This window comes from Mus pahari, chromosome 13 (genome assembly GCF_900095145.1).
Source record: "Mus pahari chromosome 13, PAHARI_EIJ_v1.1, whole genome shotgun sequence".
NCBI lineage: Eukaryota > Metazoa > Chordata > Mammalia > Rodentia > Muridae > Mus > Mus pahari.
The window spans coordinates 23,124,352-23,149,635 of record NC_034602.1 but is presented as its reverse complement, the minus strand read 5'-3'; the positions used below and the strand labels follow the sequence as shown (position 1 = coordinate 23,149,635).

General features: G+C 49.1%; 1 protein-coding gene across 1 annotated transcript; it reads right to left on the bottom strand.

Annotated features, from left to right (window-relative positions):
- Nucleotides 1-3,620: 3,620 nt before the first annotated feature.
- Nucleotides 3,621-24,668, bottom strand: Npc1l1 (NPC1 like intracellular cholesterol transporter 1). Its single transcript, XM_021211036.2, has 19 exons — nt 24,508-24,668; nt 22,311-23,839; nt 20,100-20,200; nt 19,591-19,763; nt 19,249-19,377; nt 18,645-18,827; nt 17,827-17,941; nt 17,529-17,656; nt 16,699-16,836; nt 16,387-16,476; nt 12,576-12,766; nt 12,258-12,385; nt 11,728-11,854; nt 11,499-11,554; nt 8,989-9,139; nt 8,496-8,727; nt 8,230-8,343; nt 7,985-8,147; nt 3,621-5,199 (listed from the first exon to the last, which is right to left on the bottom strand). Exons 1-19 carry the CDS (start codon nt 24,556-24,558, stop codon nt 4,997-4,999), a joined length of 4,002 nt encoding a protein of 1,333 aa, XP_021066695.1. The 5' UTR covers nt 24,559-24,668; the 3' UTR covers nt 3,621-4,996.
- Between the last annotated feature and the right edge of the window lie 616 nt (nt 24,669-25,284).

Here is a 25,284-nt window from a genome sequence, read left to right as displayed (position 1 = left end):
TGTGTGTGTGTGTGTGTGTGTGTGTGTGTGTGTGTGTGTGTGTGTGTGTGTGTGTGTTGGTTTGGTTCTTTTTAAGACAGGGTTTCTCTATAGCCCTGGCTGTCCTGGAACTCACTCTGTAAACCAGGATGGCCTCGAACTCAGAAATCCGCCTGCCTCTGCCTCCCAAATGCCGGGTTAAAGGCGTGCGCCACCACTGCCTGACTTGGTTTTTATTTGGTTTTGGTTTTGGTTTGTTGGGGAGCAGGGGGCAGGTCTTTCAACTGCACTTGGATTTGGCTCCACTGAGTGAGAGCAAGCCCTGGGATCTCCTCCTCTGCCTCTGGAGCACTGGGATCATAAGCGCACGGGCTTTTTCCATGGATGCTGGGGATCTGAGCTCAGCTCCTCATGTTTGGACAGGAAGCACTTTAGTAATTGAGTGACCTCCCCAGCCTCCTTTAGCCAGAGATGTTTCCCATGGGAGAGTTATCCACATACTCACTGCACCAATTTGTCTCCTTGTGTATTCTTGATTTTAGTCCTCGGATGTTGAACGTAGGGCAAACGTTTTTTCAGACCATTATGCATTTTCCAACTTACTTTGGGATTTTTGGTTTGTTTATTTTGGTTTGTATTACAGAGGGTTCCTATTTGAATATGGGCAAATCTTTTGCGTTTAGTTTATGGTTTCTGGGTCTATGCTTGGGAAAATTGTCCCTCCCGGGAGTATGCAGGCTCGCTATGTTCTTCTGGAGGTTGTTTGGTTTTATGGATTCATAACTATTTTACTTATTATTTATTATATAGTGTGTCTGGATCCGATTACCCCCGTCCTCTCCCCTCCAGAGCCTCCCTAGTCCCACACAATTTTTCCCTCCCAACTTCATGTACAAATGTTTTCTCCACCACCCCCTTTCTTTTCAATTTGATACCCACTGAATCCATTCATTGCTGTCCATTCATCCATTCAGTGTGGACCTGTTTACTGGGACATGGGCAGCCTCTCCGGGCCTGTCTCTTAGTTTGGGTTTCTGCTGCTATAAGGAAACATCATAACCACAGCAACTCTTTTTCTTTTCTTTTCTTTTCTTTTTTTAAAGATTTATTTATTTATTTATTTTATGTGTGTACACTGTAGCTGTCTTCAGACACTCCAGAAGAGGGCACCAGATTTTTGTTATGGATGGTTGTGAGCCACCATGTGGTTGCTGGGATTTGAACTCCGGACCTTTGGAAGAGCAGTCGGTGCTCTTAACTACCACAGCAACTCTTATAAGGAAAACATTTAATTGCGGTCAACTTGTCGTTTCAGAGGTTTAGTCCGTTATTGTCATGGTGGGGAGCATGGCAGCATGCAGGCAGGCATGATTCTGGAGAAGGAACTGAGAGTTCTCCATCTTTATCCAGAGGCAGCTGAAGTGACTGTGAGCCACACTGGGTATGGCTTAAGTATAGGAGACCCTAAAGCCACTCCTACTCCGACAAGGCCACACCTCCTAATAGTGCCACTCCTTGTGAGCAAAACATTCAAACACATGAGTCTGTGGGAGCCGATCCTACTCAAACCACCACAGCCTGCATCCCTGGAGAAGGGTGAGATTATGTAGCCCTCGGCTGTCAGTAGTGCCTCAGATGGAGTGAGACTTCTTGAGCTCTCACTTATCTTGCTATGATTGTGGTCGGCTTGATCTTAGGCAGGCAGGTCTTGTACCTGCCTTCCCAGCCCCTGTGAGCTCACATATGCAATGGCCCTACCATGTCTGGTAAACACAGTCTCGTTGCATTGGTTCACTCCCTCTGTCTCTTACAGATTTTCTGCCCTCTCTTCCCTCTCTGAGCCTTGTGGAGAGAGCACATGTCATAGACATCCTATTTAGAGCTGAGCTGTCCACAGTCTTAGTCTCTGCATGGTGACCAGTTGCTGTATCAGTCACCACCTACTCAAAAAGAAGGTTCTCTGATAAACGCTGAGGAATGAACCGATCTCTGAGTATGAAGATGAGGTCTTGAAGGAAGTCTGTTACTATGTCCATTTAACATAATAATGAGACTCGGTTCTCCCCATGGCCTATAATGTAGGTAGCCACAGTTTTTAGCCCAGTTAATGGTACCAGGCATGGGTTCTATCTTGTGGAACTGGCTTCAAGTCCAATCAGAAAGTGGTTTGTAGGAGACTGGAGAAAAGGTTCATCAGTTAAGAACATTGCTGTTCCTTGAAGAGAAATTCACATGGTGGTTCACAACAGTCTGTACTCCAGTTCCAAGAGACCTGTCACTTTTTTTTCTGGCATTCACAGGCACCAGGAATATACACACAGTGCAAATACATAAATGCAAGCTGAGTGTGCATACACATTTAAAAAAATAAATGAAAAGACTTGTTTACAGAAATTAGAAAATGGTTGGGTGGCCCCATAACATTCATGTCTCCCTTATGCCTGTGGACATATCTTGCCAGGCCAGGTTTACAGCTGAATAGGACAGAGAAACACTTCCCTCCCCAGTAACATGGTAATAGCTGAGATTCACCCTCTATTCTGTAGCAAAGCGTCTTTAACCAGATTTCCCATACTTCCTGACCTGCCGGGGATCCTTGTAAAGCCCAGCTAATAACGTGAGATACACAGGGGGTTGGAGGACCAGAAAGTAGACAGGAGTTTCCAGAGATGCAATCTCCTTTCCTCCTATCACAGGAGGAACCACAGCTGCTCCTCAGCCAAACGGGAACTGGACAGAGGGAGTGAAGAGGCCCAAAGGGGATCTGGAATGTCCCTTGTCACTCTCACCCCAGGATACATTCTTGGAGCTGGAAGTTTACTGACTGGGTCCCTTGATCTTGAATGCACTCTGGCATTCTCCAGCAGATTCTCCAAATGTGCCCGCTTCACAGGCCCCCATGTTCTAACCCCGTGCTTCACCTTGGAGGATAGTACCCCTGCCCGTCACAGACTCTCGTAGGCAGATGAACATGTCACAAGGCTATCCTCTTGAAAATAGAAAGGAACAGAACAAAAACATATTTCCATAAATTTCCCTGATGCATGTATCACTGTGATTGTGTCCTGTACAAAAGTTATCCTGAACCCAGAGGCGGCCAGAGCAGGACAAGTGATAGAAACACCATTTGTCTTTGCATATGCTTGGCCCAGGGAGTGGCACTATTAGGTGTGGCCTTGCTGGAGTAGGTGTATCACTGTGGATGTGCTCCTAAGACCCTCATTCTAGCTGCCTGGAAGCCAGTCTTCTCCTAGCAGCCTTCAGATGAAGATGTAGAACCCTCAGCTCCTCCTGCGTCATGCCTGACTGGATGCTGCCATGTTGCCACCTTGATGATAATGGACTGAACCTCTGAACCTGTAAGCCAAACCCAATTAAATGTAGTCCTTATAAGAGTTGCTTTGGCTAAGGTGTCCATTTACAGCAGTAAAGCTCTCTCTAAGACACTATTCAACCAACTCTGTGCTTCACAAACCAGGTGTCGTCTTCTCTGTCTCCGGTGCAACCAATGCACCAGACTCAGGATGTGCTCCAGGCATAAGACCCACACCAGAAAACCTGCCCAGCCCCGAGCTGTCTGCCTTCAGACAGACACACAGCTAGCCACAACATGCTCTGTGGCAGAGGAAACTGGAGGCCAAACTGAATGCCATTTTCCAGATGAGGTCAACCACTCCCAGTGTACTGTGACCTCCTCAAGCCAGGAAGACATTAGGTCCCCTTTGCCTTCCCCGATCTAAAACGTTACAGCCCAGGGTGGGTCACACGCTGTCCTAAGGCTAGAGGTGAATATTAACAGTCATGCTGACATGGAATGGAGAGGGATTTTTTTAATGTACTCAGGGACAGTGGTAAACAAAGGCAGTTAATGTCACTGGAAGTGGTAACATGCTAGGGACAAGTTCAGGGCTCTTGCTCTCTGTCCTTTTCAGTACCTTAGATGGCAGGTGACGGACGCCACATGCACACGAGGCTGCCATGCTGCTGCTCCAGCACTGAGCTACAGCCCCATCCTAGAACGGAGACTTTATTAATATGTTGTTACCTTTTGGGGGTTAGGGGTGCCACTGCATGGATGTAGAGGTAAGAGGAGCCCTTCAAAGAGTTGGTTCCTTCCTTCCATCATGTGAGTTCCAGGGGGTCAAACTCAAAATTGATGCCAATCACCTTTTACCCACTGAGCCATCTCACTGGCCCTAAAGATGTTTTTTGTTTTAAATCATTTTAGATGTATTTGTTTGTTTTGTGTGTGTCAGTGTCTTGCCTGCACATACATATGTGTCTGTGAACATCAGAAGGTGTCAAATTTCCTGAAACTGGAGTTGTAGATGATTGTGAACTACTGGGAACTGAACCCAGGTTCTGTCTAAGAACAACAAGTGCTCCTTAACTGATATGCCATCTCTCCAGCCCTGGAAATAGTTTTGATAAGGGGAGGAAACACTAGGTGAGAGATACAAACATGTCCCCGGCAACTACAAGACCCTGAGCAAGAAGGAGGATTGTAAAAGTTGGGCCCTGTTCTTCCTCCCAGCCCCATGCTCCCAGAAATGAGACTCAGACTCAAGATATATTTATAAATACCTTGGCCATATAGCTAGACTAGAATCATAACTTAAGATAACCATTTATATTAATCTACATTCTGCCACATGGCTAATTACCTGTGCTCAGGTACCAATGTCACACTTTCCCAAGTGTCCTTTATCCCAGAATCCTTTCTTCTCCTGGATGTTCCACACCCGATTTCCTGCCTAAGCCATAGGCCATGGCCTTTTTCATTGACATGTGATACATCCCATACAATACTCGTGATGTTCTCATTACAGAGGAGGTAATCTGATCAAGCCTTGGGGACCTATGACAACAAAGTTGCCAGTGCTGGCTGCCTCAGGACAGAAATGCCAGTCATTTTTTTCTGGAACAACTTTCCCCAGGCCTTGAAAACAACCAGAGGGAAGACCCTCGTGGCCCCTCATCAGCAAGAACCATGGAGCCTGGACAAGCTCCTACTCCATTAGAACTTGTGGTCACTTTTGGGCATAGAGCTGCTAGCAGCATTAGCTTCAGGGGTAAATTCTGGTTTAAAGCTGTAGTTAACATAGTCATTGGTGTTTGCATCATCAGGGAAGGGGTACTGTGGGCAAGAAGGCTCTGAGGACATGGCTGCCTCCGTGGCTAGTTTCTCCTCCAGTACCAGCGCTTGGTTAACATCTGGCCCTGTGGAAGAGAAAGAACATACATCTATGGTCAGAGAGGCATACAGATGGCGCAGGTATCACAGCTAGAAATGCAAATCTAGCTAGAGCAGGGCTCTGCCATTGGCTGCACCTGCTCGCACTTGCCTCACACTACCAACAGCTGTTTCAGCTGGTATTTCCACCGCCCTCACCAGCCTGCCTCAGCAGGCATGCTCTCTCAAGAGGATCCCTGACACCCACTCTCTCCCTTTGTTCCTGGGACAATCTGATACTGACACCACGGGCAACCCTCCTCTAAAAAGCGTACCTTATATTGTAACTACAATCCCAAAGCACAGGGCCACCAGGGAGTAGGGCTCTATACTCACCACGTGCCCTTCGGGGCTCTGCCTGCATAGCCCTAGCTCCAGGGTATTCTTGACTACAGCTGCAGCGCTGGGGATGGGAGGCTTGCAGTCCTTGCTCCTCTCCACCTCATATAGGTCTAGAAACTTCCAGCCTGTGTCTCTGAGGCTCTGGGCTCACAACATCTCCCAGGGCTGTTCCCTCACTGTCCCCAACATACTCTAATGTCACCACCACCACCACCATCATCACCATCGAACTTTGTGGGGAGTATTAACAACTGACACCAATAATCAACATCTCCAGGTTTACTCTAAGAAAATATTGGATGACAAAGTCAAAGCCATAAGGTCAGTTACTGCAGTGCTAGCAACAGTAGTATAGCATCAGAAAGAGTCTAATGACCAGAAGTTGTAGACTGCTTAAACAGACAGTGGAGGAAGTGATGTGGATAAAAGAAACGCTTCTTCCTGGAGTACTTGGTGAGTTAAGCACTGTGCAGCACCATTAACAATCTACTAAAATCATTATTCATTCTAATAAGCTCTTTAGATTATATTGTAAGCACTCCTGATGTCTATGTCCCTGTAAACAAGCAAAGATGCTACAGGATGGGGCAATCTGCTTTCCTAAGCACCAGCTGTGGGACTCGCCCTTGCTGTTCTGTCTGCCCTGAAGAAAAGAACTATCAGCCAGACAACCCTTATGCCTGCATCAGCTGTAGGGTGAACACCACCACCACCCCTGGTGGTGTAGCTGGAGACTGTTGTAAGTGAGGCTAAGAGGCAAGACGATGATTGGTCGAAAGCACAAGCCAGGACGAAATTGATGCCAAGAGGAAAGCTGTGATTGGTCCAAAACAGAGCCTCAGTGACTACAGTTGATGCTGAGAGGAGACTGAGATTCCAAACATATAAACTGTGATTGGCCAAAATACACCTTCTCTTACTATATGAGCAAGAGGCTCAGAATCTATTCAGACAGTCTCATGGGCCACACACATCAATTCTCAGTGTAAAATATGTATTCTGTGCTGAGGTGTGACTCAGTGGTACAGCACTTGCCTAGCATGTGCAATGTTCTGGGTTCCATCTCCAGAGAAGTGTGTGTGTGTGTGTAAGTCTCTGTGTGTAAGTCTGTGTGTGTATGTGTGTGTGTAAGTCTGTGTGTGTATGTGTGTGTGTAAGTCTGTGTGTATGTGTGTGTAAGTCTGTGTGTGTATGTGTGTGTGTAAGTCTGTGTGTATGTGTGTGAGTCTGTGTGTATGTGTGTATAAGCCTGTGTGTGTGAGTTTGTGTGTGTAAGTCTGTGTGTGTGTCCGTGTTTATGTGTGTGTAAGTCTGTGTGTGTGTTTGTGTGTGCAAGTCTGTGTGTGTCTGTGTGTGTGTAAGTCTGTGTGTCTGTGTGTGTAAGTCTCTGTGTGTGTCTGTGTGTGTAAGTCTGTGTGTGTCTGTGTGTGTCTGTGTGTGTGTTTTGTGTAATGTCTGTGTGTCTGTGCTTATGTGAATGTGTGTCTCTGTGTGTATGTGTGTGTGTGTGTGTATGAGTATGCATCTTTGTGTGTGTTTAAAGATTTATTTATTTAATTTATATAAGTACACTGTAGCTGTCTTTAGACACACCCAAAGAGGGCATTGGATCCCATTACAGATGGTTGTGAGCCACCATTTGGTTGCTGGAAACTGAACTCAGGACCTCTGGAAGAGCAAGCAGCCAGTGCTTTTCATCGCTGAGCCATCTCTCCAGCCCCAGTGTATGTTTTTGTGTATCTATGTGTGTTTATATGTGAATATGAGTGTGTGTATCTGTGTCTGTGCATGCGAGCTGTGAGTGTATGTTTGTGTTTGTGTGTGTGTCTGTGTTTGTGAGTGTCTGTGTGTGTGCCTGTGTGTGAGTGTGTGTTTGTGTCTGTGTGTCTATGTATGTATGTGTGTGTGTGTCTGTGTATGTAAATGTGTACATGTGTGTCTGAGTGTGTGTCTATGTGAGTGTGTATATGTCTATGTGAGTGTGTGTGTATCTATTTGTGTGTGTTTGTATGTGCACAAACATCTAACAGAAAAGTTCAGCAGACCACACAGTGTTTAAGACACAATCAATTCACAGAGAAAGATGCTTGCTGCGTATTAAATGTAAAGCAAGAGGGCTGGTGAGATGGCTCAGCAGATAAGAGCACCCGACTGCTCTTCCGAAGGTGCAGAGTTCAAATCCCAGCTACCACATGGTGGCTCACAACCATCCTTAACGAGATCTGACTCCCTCTTCTGGAGTGTCTGAAGATAGCTACAGTGTACTTACATATAATAAATAAATAAATCTTTAAAAAAAAAAAAGTAAAGCAAGAGCTCCCAAAGTAGGATGTATGGTAAAACCTCGGCCTGAACTCCCTGGGTTTTCCGGGGGAGCAGGCACCATTTTGGTCACTGCTCATGCACTGCTGGGTGTGCATGGGTACTCACCCAGATAGCTGAGGACAACGGGCAGGAAGACCAGGCCATGTAACAGACCCAGCAAGGTGATCAGGAGGTTGAGGCGGAAGAAGAAAATCTGTATAAGCTGGGCCTGAGCAAAGCCCAGGATGAGGATGCCTGGGAAGTTGGTCATGGCCACTCCAGCAAACACCTGGCAGGGGTCACAGCCAGGAGTCAGCACAGGACATAAAGGCTCAGGTGGAGTGCAGGCTGAGCCATCCCTCCCCACTCACCGCACTGCCCATGAAGATCGTAGCATCTTTGGCCCTCTCAAGCCGGGTAGGCTTGGTGCTTACAGCAAAGGACCTGGTAATGTGGGACACGAACTCCACAGACATGCCTACTGCCTACAGGTAAGAGAGAGGAACTTCAGGCAACAAGGGAGAAGATGGGGTGTGGGTAAAAAAAGGCATGCCAGGCGGATGTCTAGATTCTACATAGAATGAGAGTAGCTTATGAGTGCAGATTTTCAACTGCCAAGGCCCACTCTGTTGGTTACCGTGACAAGGTTGATGAGGGACACAGCATTGTAGCTGATACCCCACACAGCCATGAGGCCAATGGTGTCCACGAGGATCATAATGATGGACAGCAGGTTGAGGATGCCTGAGCGTATGTCCAGGCCCAGTAGGAGGTAGCAGACAACAAAGGTGGGCACGAAGCAGAGAGCAAGAGTGAAGATTCCCTCAGGGAGAACCGTCAGGTATTGCTGGTAGAACACGTTGGAGATCCTGCCAAAGATCAGGGTGTGGTCAAAGCATCAATCCTTCCTTCAGGTGGTACGGGCATCCCATCTCCCAAGGAAAACATGAGACTCAGATTTGAGTTGGGTGCTGACCCTTGTAAGAAATGGACAGGCCCCAAGCTAACCCAGGAGACAGCTGAGACCAAGTTGGTTCTCATCCCACAGGATCCCTCAAAGCCTACAGTTCCCCAACATCTCTGTGTAGCTGTTTCCTCCCACACCCCTGACTCAGCCCCCTAGTTCTCACGTGTAAGGGAAGACCTCAAAGTTGGGATCTGTCCCAGGCACCTTCCGTAGTTCAGCTGTGATGTTGGCTGCTAGCAGCCGGGACGCGCGGAGAGCTTCTGTAAAGTCCTGTGAGTTCCTTAAGGGCTTGTGGTAGGCCATGAACTGGGAGGCTGAAAGTCAAAGATCAGTGCCCTTTGGCGCATCCCTGAGATATTAACACGGATGTGATCTCATTGCGTTCAGGGATCCACCAGCAACACTTGAAATTCCTGATTGATTCTCTACAAGAGACCTGCATTTCCTTATTTATTTTTCACATGTATGAGTGTTTTGCCTGCATGTATGTCTGGGTACCACATGCATTCCTGGTGCCCATAGAGGCCAGAAGAGGGCATGGGATCACCTTTAACTGGAGTTAGAGACAGTTATGATCTGCCACACCAATGCTAGGAGTCAGAGCGGGGTCCTCTGGAAGAGCAGCCAGTGCCCTGAACCTCTGAGCCATCTCTCCAGCCTCAAGGATTGCATTTGCACTTGGGATCAACATCCTCAAACTCTACTTCTGCCACTGAGACCAAGGCCTGACTTTGATAGATGAAGCTTAAAAGATCATCCCTTATGTACCACCTGAAATCCCAGCAGCCAGCAGACAGAGGTAGGAAAATTACTTCAAATTCAAGGCCAGCTTGGGCTAGAGAGTAAGATACTGCCTCAAAAGCAAAGCAAAAACTAAAATATCACCGGGCATGGTGGCGCACACCTTTAATCCCAGCATTTGGGAGGCAGAGGCAGGCAGATTTCTGAGTTTGAGGCAGGGTGAGTTCCAGGACAGCCAGGTCTACACAGAGAAACCCTGTCTCAAAAAAAAAAAAAGAAAGAAAAACAAAACAAAACTAAACTAAACTAAACTAAAATATATCCCCTGGTGAAACCAAATCCTTCTATGTGTGCTTTCAAAATATGCACGGGATTTTTAAACAAAAATTTAGCCTACTTTTTTGTTGGAGTGTGGTGTTTCATATTTGTGGTCCCAGTACTTGGGGAGGCTGGAGATTCCGGAGTTCAGGACTACATAGAAAGTTCTAGACTAGTGTGGGCTACACGAGACTCCGTCTCAAAAAATTAATTTTCAGTTTGCCTATTCCTGTAGGGACAGAATAGAAAGGAAGACAGGCAAACAAAAATGACTGAATTATTGAAGCCGTGACTTTGGGATCCTGCCTGTAAGTACAATAAACAACACTTGTGAATTGTGTTCAGCCGTGTTGCATCCACAAAAGAAACGAGGGCTAGGCACACACAGGGAAAGCTAAGACAGATGAGAAATAGTCTCCGATGTGCGATCTTAAGGCACTAGTGGGCACCCAGAGGTCGCTCACACCCAGAAGGATGTTCACATCCAGAGATATGGTCTGGCATGTCTTAGGCAAGGTGTGGGCATGGCTAGCCATCTCCTGATGATGCTGATACTGTTAGAAGAGAGAGGGGAGCTCTCATTTTGAAAAGCGCTGCTGCCGGGCAGTGGTGGCGCATGCCTTTAATCCCAGCACTTGGAAGGCAGAGGCTGGTGGATTTCTGAGTTCGAGGCCAGCCTGGTCTACAGTGTGAGTTCCAGGACAGCCAGGGCTACACAGAGAAACACTGTCTCGAAAAGCAAAAAAATTAAAAAAAAAATTTAAGAAGAAAGAAAAGCGCTGCTGTGGGGATACTTAGGGCCAGGACGGATGCACCCCTGACCCCCAAGAAACAATCCACTCCTCTGCCATACCCCGATCCCTTTTGACCACACGCCTCTGTTGCCTAGATACGAGGGCCAGGGTAAGGTGGGGTGACTTCTTGGAAGATAGGAATGTCATAGAAGAGTTAGCTTGGAGGGTGGACTAGGTGTGCTGCCATCAGTTTACAACTAGTGATTCCAACTCGGAGTTATTTACGTAAAAAACTGAATTCATCTAAAGCACCTAGGCCCATCCCCATGCCAGCTCCTCCAGGGCACTCAGTGGTGTGCACAGATCTAACGACAGCTGGCTCCCTCCATGCGGACGGCTGGCTAGTTCTGCTGCCTGCTGGGTTAAGCTACCCCCCCCCCGCGCCTGTCAGACATCACCCCCCCCCCAAGTTACTGTTGCTGCCTCGTGGGATTCCACTACACAGAAGCATCCTACCTCATTTAGCCAGCAGCTGCTGCTGACATCGACATATGATACACACGAGAGTGAATGTGTTGAAGTGGGTGGCTCTCAATAATGATGTCAGCTGTTACAAAGGCTGCCACATATTTCACAGTGGCAGTGGACTTGGGGTGAAACAATGGTGAAGTCTTAGCTCATCGAGTTGAGAAGGAGAACCCGTGCTTACAGGCCCAGGACAGTTATACACCTGCCCTCACATACCCTGCTAACACACATACACACACACACACACACACACACACACACACACACATCAGCCACATGCATGGGTGCTCTTGGAGGACTCTAAAACAGCTGACTGACTTGAGATCTCCTCCCCAAACCATACCACACTTACCTATAATCTGGCCATCTGAGCTCAAATTCACAGAGGTTCTATACGCTGCTAGACCCCTGCAAAGAGGAGGACAGAGCAGAGGCTTAGAGGGGATGAGACCATGTTCTGTCAGTCCACTCACTGTGCCCCAGAAAGGGCTTGGCTAGGCACTCTTGCCTCCTCTGTGTCTACCATTTCTGGAACCCACTAGTCTCCCCAGTCTCCTGCAGGAGCCACCCTCGGAACCTACCCTTTAGGACATCTGATGTTGGGCGTATCATTCAGGAACCAGGGCAGGTACTTATGAAACTGTTCTGCTGTGGGCCTCACGGGACCCTGCGTGCGGTTCATGCAGTTTTTGAGACAGTTGAAGGAAGCTGCAGAGGGGGGGGGACTCTGGGCAGTGACACAGCAGGCAAGGCAGCTCCTGTCCTGACTCCCACTCTGTGCCCCAATCTAAAGTCCCCAGTTCTGAGAGGTTTACACCTGCCACCCCCAGTTGTGAGGTCAAGAGATAGGATCTCCCACACTTGTTAAACACAGCAGCTCCATATACAGGGCCATAGCTCTACTTCCAGGTCCATAGCCCACTGCCCACAACCAACATGTTCTGCAAACAAAGGGATAATACTCCAGGGGGACACATGCTAGTGTGAATGCCTAAGCCCTAAGCCGCCCGGACCCTACGGGTTTGATGGGAGACTGAGAGCCTTTCTTTTCTCCTGCCTCAGTTTCCCTAAGCTGTAATGGGCAGTGAGCCTCCTGTAGCCCCAAACTTACTATCCGTTGAAGGACAGAATTCATCTTTATGGGGGCCACGGGTATAAATGCGGCAGCAGGAGGAGGATGGGGTCAGCCAGTCGATGAAGTCATCTACCCAGGAGGATGCAGCAATACCCACATAAGACCTGAGGCCAGACAGTGGAGAGGAGGAGGTGTAGCCAATGAGTCTGCTGGGGGCTCCTTCCTGACCCTTGCACTGGAGCCTCCTCTGGCTTTGTTAGCTGCAAAGGCAGAGCATGCAGGAAGAGAGAACAGGAGAGGAGAGAGGAAGCAGAGAAGAAACAAGCCAGGGTGTTGGGGAGACCAACCACTTACTGATTAGGGAATTCGCTGGCATACTGGATTTTCTGGGTTAGAGAGAAGCTCTCGCAGCCTGCACTAGAGCAAATAGCATTCATGCCTGCCTCGTTGGAGAAGTTGTAGCCCGAGGTGGTGTCAAAGTACACTGGAGGCCCCACTTCCAAGTATCGGTTCAGAAAGAGGAAGTAGTCTATCAGGTAGGAGTCCTGGGAAAGAAGAGGATCTGTGAGTCTGGGGAATATCCACAGTGGGCCTGCCCCAGGTCAGAGCACATCCTCAGAAGACCATGCAGATGTGCCTACTGTGGTAAGCAGAAGTGAGTAAGGACACTCAGAGGTACACAAGGTTGATGAGATGCTCGGAGGCAGACTCATGGACATACTCAGACACGTGCTCAGAACACTCAGATACACATGCTCAGAAACCTACTCAGAAATGTACAGAGTACACATGTACATATATACAAGATCCAGGCTGAGGTACACACAGCACTGTGTACTTCGAGGAACATGCCCTGATACGAACATAAAAGGGCATGCCAAAATACACACAAAGAGGCCCCAGGCAATGCCAAGTGGGCCCACAGATGCACTGTAAGAATTTCAGAAAAGGAAGAAAAACGAAAGGAGCTGGATGTGTTCTTTGAAGAAGCAGTAGCGAAAACTCCCCCCAAATCGATGAAAGAGAGGCACGAATATAAACCTTAAAGGAATTCTGGGGAGGTCTAAAAGGACAAACTCAAACCCTGACCAAGGCACACTGTTATACAGCTGTCAAAAGTCAACCTCAGAGAGCTCTGGGGACAACACACAAAAAAATGGCTTGTCACAAAGAAGGACTGACGCAGCTGCTTCCATCTTTCCCATCTGGCCTTGGAGACTTGTATTCAAAGTACTAAAGGGAAGAAAAAACCTTATTTACAGCAAAACTGTCCTTCAGAAAGGAGGGCTCACGGTGCATCTCAGTGGTAAGAGTGCATGCTTAGCATGTGGAAAGCCAGTGGCTCAGACCTAGTGCGGTGGCACACACCTTTGGTCCCAGGACTTGAGAGGCAGAGCCAGGCTGTGTCTGTGGGTTCAAGGTCAGTTTGATCTACATGTGAGTACACAGCGAGGCAGGGCTACATAGTGAGACCCTGTCTCATAAAAAATGGGGGGGGGGGGTGTGCTGATGAGATGGCTCAGCAGTTAAGAGCACTGACTGCTCTTCTGAAGGTCCTGAGTTCAAACCCCCAGCAACCACACGGTGGATCACAACCATCTGTAATGAGATCTGATACCTTCTTCTGGTCTGGTGTGTGTCTGAAGACAGCTACAGTGTACTTACATATAATAAGTAAATGAATCTTTTTAAAAAAAAATTAAAAATTCGGAGGAGGATGTGGTTCTTAGAAGAAACTAAAGAAAAAAAAATAGAAACACACTGTGTGTCCGTGGACTGGATGGCAAATATGGTTAAGGCATCAGTACTATCAAAGCAAAGCCGTCTGCAGATTCAGTGCAATCCCTGTATAAATACCAAGGACAGGTTTTGAAGGAATCTAAAAATGTCAAGCTAAAATTCTAGTGTAATCTTACAAGAACTCAAATAGCCCAAGAGAAATTGACAAAGAACAAATTTGCAAGTCTGGTTTGCAATTTGGCTACAGAATCAAAGCAGGGCCCTGCTGACATGGGAGCCGGCATGAAGATCCATGGAGCGAAATAAAGAGTCATGCACATACACGCTTGAATGAGTCTTGTCAGGGGCGCCAAAACCATTTGATGGAGGAAAGCTATACTTTTTAGTACAGTCCTGGGAAAGCTGGATGGAATTAAAATTTGTCCACTTTCATAACATCATATATAAAGATCAACTCAAAGTGGCGTGGTGGCGCACACCTTTAGTCCCAGCACTTGGAGGCAGAGGCAGGTGGATCTCTGAGCCTGGTCTACAGAGTGAGTTCCAGGACAGCCAGGGCTACACAGAGAAACCCTGTCTCAGAAAACAAATGAGCAAATCTCAAATGAATGAATGAAAGACTTAAACAGAAGGTGGTTGTTGTTGTTGTTGTTGTTGTTGTTTGTTTTTGTTTGGGTTTTTTGTTGTTGTTGGTTTTTCGAGACAGCATTTCTCTGTGCAGTCCTGGCTGTCTTGGAACCCACTCTGTAGACCAGGCTGGCCTCAAACTCAGAAATCCGCCTGCCTCTGCCTCCCAAGTGCTGGGATTACAGGCGTGTGCCACCACTGCCCGGCCTTAAACAGAAGTTCTAAAGCCATTAAAAACCCTTAATAGAAACCAGACAAACTTAATAACTTTCAATTTACCAATTATGTCTTCAATATTCCATAAAATTCAGACAATAAAAGAAAAAAAGAATCCATGGATATGTTTAAATGTTTCTCATACCAAGGCACACCACCACTAGAATAAAAGAGCAGCCCACAGAAAAAGAAAAGCAGCCGGGCGTGGTGGCGCACGCCTTTAATCCCAGCACTCGGGAGGCAGAGGCAGGCGGATTTCTGAGTTCGAGGCCAGCCTGGTCTACAAAGTGAGTTCCAGGACAGCCAGAGCTACACAGAGAAACCCTGTCTCGAAAAAACCAAAAAAAAAAAAAAAAAAAAAAAGAAAAAGAAAAGCATTTGATAATCAGGTCTCTGTGAAGACGCCAACCTCCAGAATCCACAGGGAACTCTCCAGGCTCAGCAACAACAAAAAGCCAACTCAAAAACCGAGCAGACCTCAGCACATTTCTTCTTAAATAAGATATATAGTGATCAATATGTACATGAAAAGATATGTAACGTTTCTAATTGTTGAAAATGTAAATTGAAGGGGCTGGTGAGATGGCTCAGCGGTTAAGAGCACTGACTGCTCTTCCAGAGGTCCTGAGTTCAAATCCCATTAACCACATGGTGGCTCACAACCATCTGTAATGAGATCTGACGCCCTCTTCTGGTGTGTCTGAAGACAGCTACTTACATATAATAAATAAATAAATCTTTTAAAATAAAGAAAATGCAAATCGAAACCACTATAAAACCAGACAGCGGTGTTGCTAGGACTCTCAAGAGATAGAAACAAGACCACAGTGGCACTGCAGACCAGCCTGGGCGACACAGTGAGACCCAGTCTCATGAAAGCAAAACAGAACAAAGCAGCCCACCAGCACGAACAGATAGGTACTGCTTCATACCCTGCACCATAACTCTTGGGATTTATTAAACAAAAGAGAAGACCGACAAGGGGTATGCCTTTATGGCTAACTGGTTAAGCACCTTCCCAACAAATGGGAGATCCCAGATTTGATTTCCCAATCCCCAAAAATTTAAAACCAGAAAAATAACAAGTGCTGAGGTTGGAGAGTTGGTTCAGCAGAATACCCAGGTTCAATTTCCAGCCCCCACAGGGTGGCTCACAGCCACCTGTAATTCCAGTCCCGGGGGATCTGACACCCTCTTTGTGACTTCTGCAGGCACCAGGCACCCACATGGCACACAAACATACACACAGACAAAACACTCATACAGATAAAGTAATAAATCCAAAAGCAGCTATTGGTGAGGAACTGACATAGAAGGAAGTGGCGGTCCCCCTGTGTGGATGGCCACATGGGTAGGCCTCCAGCGCAAGACATCTACTGTGGCCTGAGCCAGCACTCAGCCCTCTCACTTTACAAACATGGATGTGCTTTCTCGCTCACAGTCCACTTAGAGCAACTCTGCATGCGGCCAAGCCTGGTGCTATGTCCCCCTCTCAAGCTCCACCACCACCACCACCACCGCTCCACCTGTTGGGCACTGCTGCCCCTCCCAGGACAAAGGGCTGAGAAGAGGCCAGGCTCACCTTGGGCAGAGCCAGCTCCTGGTCCAGCCCCACGCTGATGTTGCACATTAAGTAGAGGTTTGCTCCAAACAGGACCAGAAAGAGCAGCAGCTGAGGGAGAAACTGGCACGTGAGAACCTCTCCCCAAACAGCCTTCGTCTTCCCTCAAACGTGAATGGCTTTGTTGGGCATCCTGGGAAACGTCCTAGAGTCGGACAGGCTCAAGCTCTAGCTCCAAGTATCCGCTCTGAGCCTGTGCGGCCTCCCACCATGCTCCGCCCGGTCTCCCTCCAAAAGTGGTACGAAAGTGGAACAGCCCTTCAGCCCACGTACCACAGCAGGGCGGATGAATCTGTGCAGCAGGAAGGGAGCGTATATCTTGCGGAAGAAGCGGAGTAAGAGGCCTTCTTTTTGTTTCGGTGGGGGCAGATTCTGGCTTGGAAAGCAGCACAGGATGTCGGGGCGAGAGGCCTAGGGAATGACAGACCCTCAAGACTGGGTCCAAGGCAGACTACAGAATATACCTCATCCAAGGAAGCCCAGAAGATTTTTTTTTTTTGGTTGTTCGAGGCAGGGTTTCTCTGTGTAGCCCTGGCTGTCCTGAAACTCACTTTGTAGACCAGGCTGGCCTCGAACTCAGAAATCTGCCTGCCTCTGCCTCCCCAGAAGATTTTGTATTAGTGGTCTAACTGTATGGACACCTGCATGCCAGAAGAGGGCATCAGATCCCCCCCCCCCCCCGTATAGATGGTGAGCCACTAAGTGATTGCTGGGAATTGAACTAGGGACCTCTGGAAGAGCAGCCAGTGCTCTTAACCGCTGAGCCATCTCTCCAGCCCCTACTGCAGTTTTTGTTGCTTTTACTTCCTGTCTTAATCAAATACTGAATTTCCTGTCGTCAAAAAACTCCTGTTAACTTTTTATTTATAATTTATTTTGTAAACTTTACATCCTTTTAGGGGGGTTGATGATGATACCACAAATAACTAAAAAGAAATTCTCTTTCTACAGGAGATTGGTGAGCACAGAGCCCCAAACATTCTCTCTCAGAAGAATGCCCCTGCCTCCTATCCAACTCTCCTGGCTACCTCTGTGCCACATCTTCCAAAGAATGTGGGGACACTGGCAGGGTGAGCCCCTTGTCCTGGCCCAGTTGTCTTTACCTCCTGCCTCTTGCTGTCCAGGGAGAGTAGGGCCACAAAGGCGGTCATCTGGAGCAGGAAGTCGAAGATGATTGCTAAGCCAGAGGTCAGGGCAAAGGTTCTCACAGCTGGCATGGAGGTCAGGGCCCCTGTCGAGGGCACAGGGTCCGTCGGGTCATTCTGGCATCATGGGTCACATGCCAGCACAGACAGCTTAAAGCAGGGAAGACCCACTCACTGCCTTCTGAAAGCCTATGCTCCCTCTTAGAATAACCTAGCAAGCCCCAATCCCGGGTGAAGAAGGACAGCCCTTGCTCACCTAGAAAGAAGCAGATGGCCTCCGAGAGGCTGCACAGCAGCATGCTGGGGGCCACACTGCCCAGGGTGCGTCCAATGTGAGCCTCTCGCTTCTCCCCGGGCATCCTAGGCAGCCTCTGCATGGGCAAAGAGACAGAGTACGTAGGGTGTGCCAAGGTCGCCAAACTTTATGTATATGAATACCCTGTAGCTGTTTCCATATACACCAGAAGAGGGCATCACATCCCTTTACAGATGGTTGTGAGCCACCATGTAGTTGCTGGGAATTGAACTCAGGACCTTTGGAAGAGCAGTCAGTGCTCTTAACCGCTGAGCCATCTCTCCAGCCCAAGGTCACCAAACTTTAAAGGTCAACATCAGGGTCGTTAAGGTTTAGAGTCCTGGCCAAATCTGAGGAACTTCTGGACCTTCTGGGGACAGAAGAGCCTCTAACAGCCCACAGCCACACTCTCTGCTTCTATGTTGTGATGTAAAGAACCACCTGGTGCACTCTAGATGTGAAAAGGACCAAGTGTTCATGTCACCCCAAGTGTTTGACAGCAAAGAGAGACTAAATGGACTCTGGCTTGTGCCTATACCATGGAATGCCACCCCTGTTAACATAAAGGCAGGAAAGAGGTACCTCTAATCCATTACAAAGCTCACTGGATGTTGTATGGGTTTAACTGGAAGCAAGTTCAAGATGGCTCAATGAGTATGAATGAATTTGTGCCAACCCAGGCTATTTCCTATGCGTATAAGTCTACCAGAATCCCAGCGAGTCTGTGCAGGGCTTTGTCTAATGAGGATGTTGAATATGAAGAACCCCTCCCTTCTTACCTGGTACTCAAGAACAAAGATGAAGATGTTGTCGGCTCCCACAGCCAGCACCAGGAATGGTACCACTTGGATGATGACCAAAGAGGAGGGGACACCCAGGTAGGAGTAGAAGCCCATGGCAGCCACGACTGCTCCCAGCACAACAGCCACCCCACCTAGGCCCAGGGTAGCCTTGGACTCCACCTGCAATTCAGTGAGGACGGCTGGCTACCAGGACACCTGCCCAGACCCTCTGTACTCCCCAGGGTGGCTGAGGAGTGGGCAGGCATCCTTGGTGCTCACACACCACCCACCTCAATGAAGAACCTACATCTTAAGGCACCAAAGAGTGCAGGGGTGCCTGGCTGCACCTTCCCAGAACTGCATTGCATGGCCTTTTAAATGGTAGCTTTACATGTAGACAGTGGGAATATATTAGAGAGCAGGAGGAAAGCCTTGAGCCTTTCAACGCAGAACACACCCCAAAAATGCTACCCTTCAAGGGATTCCATCTGGATGTGTCCAACTTGCTATTTTAAGGTGCCCACACTCGAGAAGCTTTGAAAAGCCTTCTGGAGGTGTCCTAGGCTCTGAGTCGCTCTCGCTGTGTCCCTCTTGCTCTCACCGCAACTCGGCTCCATCTGGAGTAGCTGCCCAGGGCCAGGGAGATGTACAGGAAGACGATAAGGTAGCTGATGGCAAAGACAGGCAGGTCCTGGATGGTAGTGCGATTGATCTCGTCCTCCAAAGAACGCTGCAAGCACACAGCCAGCTCACTGACCACACACTGAGTGACTGCCCACTCTGGGGATGAACTGCAGGAGCCTCTAACACAAGTGCCCCATCTGGGTGTTCACTGCGCGGGGCCACTCGGGAACAAGTAAAGCCTGGATGTGGGTTTGACTGGAATGGACCCACACCATTGGGGATTGCAAGCATAGAACCAGGGACTCTGCAGGGCCCCTACCTCAGCTGAGAACGCAATCTGGAACTTGTCAGCTGTGCTTCTCTGGAAGGATTGCATTTCCTTCAAGAAAGCCTCCTCCCAGAGCTTGGCGTGGGCCATGCGGGGATCATCAGCGGGGTAGTTATTGAGAGAGAAGGTTATGATCAGGGCTTCTGCCTCCGAGTAGTCCGTCCCTGGGAAGAGAAACCCTGAGCCTCCCTCCTGTTGAACCTTTCCCTCTCCTCCCCTCAGGGTGTAACCTTCTCCCATTCCTCATCCTCTATTGCTTCCTCACTCCGACAGCAGCCTTATCCCTTGCTTCATTTCCCTCTCCCGGCCAAAGGCACAAAACCAGAGCTCCTGGGTAGCATTGAGAGATGAGAGCAGTAAGGTAGGAAACGTTGTCTGCAGCCCCCTTTCGCCAGACCCCCAGAGCCTGGATACACTCACCATGGCTTCTCCCTCCTCCTACCTATTATCTCTGTGCTAAAATTATCCCTTCGGTAGCCCCCACCAGCTACCTCACTTACCTTGGTACCCCCCAACAGCAAGGAAGGGGAAGACAGGGGCCCCGTAGTCAGCTATGCAGCTCAGGGCCAGGGACGTGCCATCTTTGAACGTGAGAGGGGCGCTAGAGGGAAACCACAAAGGGAAAAAAAAAACCTTTCCTGGTCCTGCCTGGACTCTTTGCCCCCTCCCTACCCCAGGTCCTCTCCCCGCTATTGGAGGAGCAGTGTCTACACACTGCCAAGCCCAGAGTTCAAAATGACCACCTTTCCACAAGGTAGTCTCATATGGTCCCTTAGTCCACTGAATGTGGTTCCCATGTCCCCTCACATAGCCAAACCTTCCAGACCTGTCATTATCCCAGTTCCAAATGAGCATCACAATCACGTGATGAGCCCGGATCTGAGCCATGGCTGTCTCCCTCACAGATCTCAATGCTGTTCTTCACTTTCCCCCTCCCAGAGCTTGAATCATCCCTAAATGTTGAGTTGAGCCCTGGAGCTCACAGACAGCTACCCAGACAATGCCCTTGCACAGAGCACACCTCTGTGGAGCCAGAACAGAATAGCAACACCAAGCTCTTTAGACAAACTCCGAGGTCTGAGCAAGTGAACATATTGATCAACAGAGTTCTCAACGAGAGCTGGATTCCTGTGTGGCCTTGCTCGTCCTACCATACCACTCTGAGCCTCAGGTTTCCAGTCTATGGAATGAACATAACTGACTCACCAAGAGTTAGGAGCATCCAAAATCAAAATAAAGATAGTACAAGCCAAGTATGATGGCTTAGGCTTGCAGCCACAGCCCTCAGGAGGCCGAGGCAAGGGCGTGAATTTGAGGACCGCCTCAAATAGTGTGACTCTCTCTAAAAACAATATAAAAGCAACAAAAACAAAAGCCACACTGTAGGGCTGGAGAGAGATGGCTCAGAGGTTAAGAGCACTGACTGCTCCTCCAGAGGTCCTGAGTTCGATTCCCAGCAACCACACGGTGGCTCACAACCATCTGTAATAGGATCTAATGGACTCTTCTGGTGTGTCTGAAGACAACTACAGTGTGCCTGTCTAAGTAAAAATAAATAAATAATAGTTTTTAAATTGTCTTTTGCATGGCTGATCCCCGATGCCTCTCCACAGCCCTTCTCTGCCATCCGATCTGGGGGATAGCACGGACACTCTAGAAGGCAGCTTGCACTGGAGACTCAGACAGGGATAGACGGCCAGTAGCAGTGAGAGACAGCAAAAGCTTTCTGCTCTCATCTGATGCATCTAAAGACTATGAAGCCTGGGGCCTGCAGGGTCAAAGCCGTTTTCATAAGAGCACTCAGGCATGGTTACCTACTGTAACCCTTGCCTGCTCTAGAGTGGACAAGGCCATTTGGGGCACTTCACTCTCCGTGATGTTCTCTAGGAGCCTCCTCCACCTCTGGCCCTCTCACCAACCTTCCCTCAGTCTGATGAGCTCACTGGCATCCTGTTTGTGCCAGCCAAAATGGACAAAGCCAGAAGCAGAACCTCAACTGCATAAGGTTGTAGAAAAAACTGCACTAGGATCCATACCTAGGGACCTAGGATGCCTGGGACCAGAGACTAACCACAGCCCCACCTGAGCCCAGATGAACATATTTCTAGCCAATTATGAAGTTACCAAAATCCCTACAGATCAAGACACAGAGTCCAGAAAAGGAAGCATCGCAAACACAAACACTACCTGAGACATCGCTTTGAGATTTAAACTAAGACTACCGCAAGGGCAGGAGAGAGGGCTCAGACGTTACATGGTGTTTCTGCAAAGGTCCAGAGTTTGGTTCCCAGGACCCACCTGGCCGCTATGACTGACCTCAACTCCAGTTCCTGAAAATCTAGCAACTTCTTCGGGCTTCTTCAGCACCAGGCACATATAGAAGCAGTGCGTATACATAGGCACAAGCGGAATATTCATTCATGTGAAGTTAAAGTAATTCTAAAAACTATTAAGTTGATACCATGGCAGGAGCATCATGGATGGAAAGATCATATGGATTGGAGCTGGAAAGACTGATAGGACAAAAGTCCTGCAGATAACAGGCATAAGATGGGAGTGAGCTCCAAGAAGGGACTCAAATAGACTCAGACAGGCCATGGCTCTGATATGTGTACATTCGAGCTGTCCCTGGTTCCAAAGGGTGGAGTTAGGTTCCGACCTGGTTCCTGGGGGCATAGTAGCTCCCACCTGTTGCCCTCAGATCTACTCACTTGGCACAGTAGAGGAAATGGTCCTTCCAGTCCACCAGGGAGGTCTGGCCATTCAGAGTCTGGTTGGCTGTGAGCAGCAGGAGTGTGCGGTTGTTCTGGAAGTACTGAAGGAGGCTGTTGACACAGCAGTCAGAGAGGCTGGTGTTATGCGGGTTGAGGGGGGCATAGCAGATGTCCTGTAGGGAGATGTTGCGCTGTGCTTCATGGGACCACACTTGCAGGTGTCGAAGTCTCTCCTGTAGCTCCAACAGTTCCAGCAGCAAGTCCAGGGACAGGATCCCACTGAAGTTCTTGGGCCCTAGCAGTAGGGAGTCGTACTTGTAGCTGGACCTGTCCTTAGCTGTCACAAAAATCTGGTTGGTTCGGAAGAAGGGGCCAAAATGCTTGTCATGGAAAGCCTTCTCTTTGCGGGCTTGGCTTTTGGGGGCTGACCACAGTTCCACGGGGTCTGTGGTGAGTTCTATAAAGATCAGGCCTACTGACAAGGCTACCACAACTATGAAGGACAGTGCCAAGACAGTAAGTGGCCATGAGGCCACCCTTGTGCCCCAGCTCTCGAAGAACCGGCCAAGGACAGTGTGAGGTGAGAATCTGCGCTTACGAGGGAGGTTGGGGGCTTCCTGGGAGCCTGCTGTCTTGTTCTTGTTCCTGTTGGAAACCACTCGGAGATACACAAGGACAGAAGAGAGCAACACAAAGACAGCAGTGAAGATAATGATGAGAGCCAGCCAGCCTGACATGCGACCCATGTAGAAAGAAGGGCGCAAGGCTGGGGGCGGAGGGATGACAGGGCAGGATGCTGCACAGTCCTGGCAGGAACAGGCTGCCGAGTCTTCGCCCTGGGACTCGTTGCAGGGTGTGATCTTCCCATTCAGTGGCTGCATCCCATCTGCCAGGGCCTGGCCAGGCTCCAAGAGGTGGAAGGTGATGTCCAGCGGAGCCAGGCCATTTCCTGTGTCTCCTTGGAAGTTGAGCCAGCGCTGAGCATTGCAGAGGGCAGAGCCATACACTCCACACATGCTGCCCACAGCCAGCGAGGCAGCTGCAGGGATGCGCACCCGGCTACAGGACTCATAGGCCTTCTCTGCAAAACTGCGTTGATAAAAGGCCTCGTAGGCCACCACAGCAGGTTGCTGTCCAGGGTCCCGCGCAACCACGCGGGTGACATTGATGAAGAGGCTCTGGTCAGGGCTGCAAGTATTATGACAGTGTATGCTCACAAAATTGTCAGAGCATGCCGGGCAGCGTGTAAGGAGGGCCTTGGTGATAGACATGCTACTGTCTAACGACATCAGCTGCTTGGTAGAGCAACAGGCATAGGTGGTATTGGGGCCATTGTATAGGCGGGGACAGACGCGCTGGAGAAGAGCCAGATGGTCACCTGTGACATGGCGGGCCGGGGTATTAGACAAGCAGGAGACATTGGATAGTGATGTGAGGCCTCCAGAGAGCTCTGGGTTCTTCCCACACTCTTCGTAAAAGGTGCAGACGCCAGCTTTGTGAATGGGTGTGTAGAGCTCACCCTGGGCCTACAGAAAGAACCAACAGCATCCATAAGCCCTAAGGCTGGTTGGCACAGTCAGGGAGTGTCTGGAGAGTGAGAGGCTAGGGAGTATATGGGACAGAAGGGCAGCAGTCAGGGGTTGGGAGTGCTGCGGGAGGCTCATGGGAGCTCGCGCTATGGTTAGGGTGCCAATGGAGGGACACTCCCCCAATGGACAGTGAGAGGGCTTATTCAGAAAAGGAAGTGATCCAATAGAGTGTGGCTTTAAAGGGTCGTGCTGCAGGGGAGAGGAGGAGATAGCGACCTTTATTGCAGTTTGAGTCTCCAGGCTGGACTCCACCCCACGGTCAGGGTTCCTTGTACAAGGGTCTGTATAAGATCCCCCCACTCCTACATCCTGCATTGGCAAATGCTATCACCTGAGAGTAAACAAGGATGGTAACAAGACCTCCTCCCACACCCAGAATATTTCAGGTTCTGTCCACTGGGATCCACCTCTAGCACCTGACTTGGTCCCCATTTAACCACAGACAAAGGCCCCATCCCTTTGCCTCTCTGACCCTCTTTCACTTCAACCCCTTGACCTGGAGACCCCTCCACCAGCACTTATCTTTGGGCATGAGAACCCTCCCACAGCCGTGGGCTTTGCCCTAATGGGAGGCACCAGGGAGTAGCCACGAGCAAGAGACTCACCGAATTCAGGAGCAGGGCCCAGAGCAGCCATCCCTGCCAGGCAGCTGCCATCCCGGAGCCAGGAAATGATCAAGGAAAAAGCAGGACCGGGGCTTAGAGACAGCCAGGGAAAGCTGAATTTGCACATTAAGGCAGCCTCCTCTTCTTAGTGATAACCCTCGTCTGTCATGGGGCCAATAGGACTGTGCCATGCTGGTTAATAATTTATTTTCTCTTCCCTCACGTCAGGTGGTGCCATTCCATCTCCTCCTTCTCAGGTCAACTTCCTAGTGAAAGCGCTGGGGTCCCCTCACTTCTTGATACAACTGAAGTCTAATGTGGTAGTTAGAGCCAACCAGGCAAGAGATGCAGAGCTGTTCCTTTGTGAGACCAGACACTGGCCTGGCTTTGCCCTTGGAGGCTTAATGGAGCTGCAGAATATCAACACTGTCCTGGACTTGGCCTCCAACCTTCAGTCTAACCCATCGCCTCTTCAGACGAACATCAAGGGTAGGTTCAGACTCACCTAGCATCCTAGCAACTGAATAGTTGCTATTAGCACCCAGATAGCAGAGACACTAAGCAAGAGTGATTCCATGACAAAAGTCCTGATGGGGAACAGGACCAGAGATTCCTTGGGTCCCTTCACCCTTCCTCCTTACGCCCACTCTATCCCTGTCTTGGTCCTGGCCCTGGCCTAGTCCTCTGAACAACCCTGGTTAGGAGCTCTGAGTGGCAAGTCCCACCCAACCTGGGCCCAGGTACATGGTTCACCCTCTGCTTCTTTCCAGTAGGAAA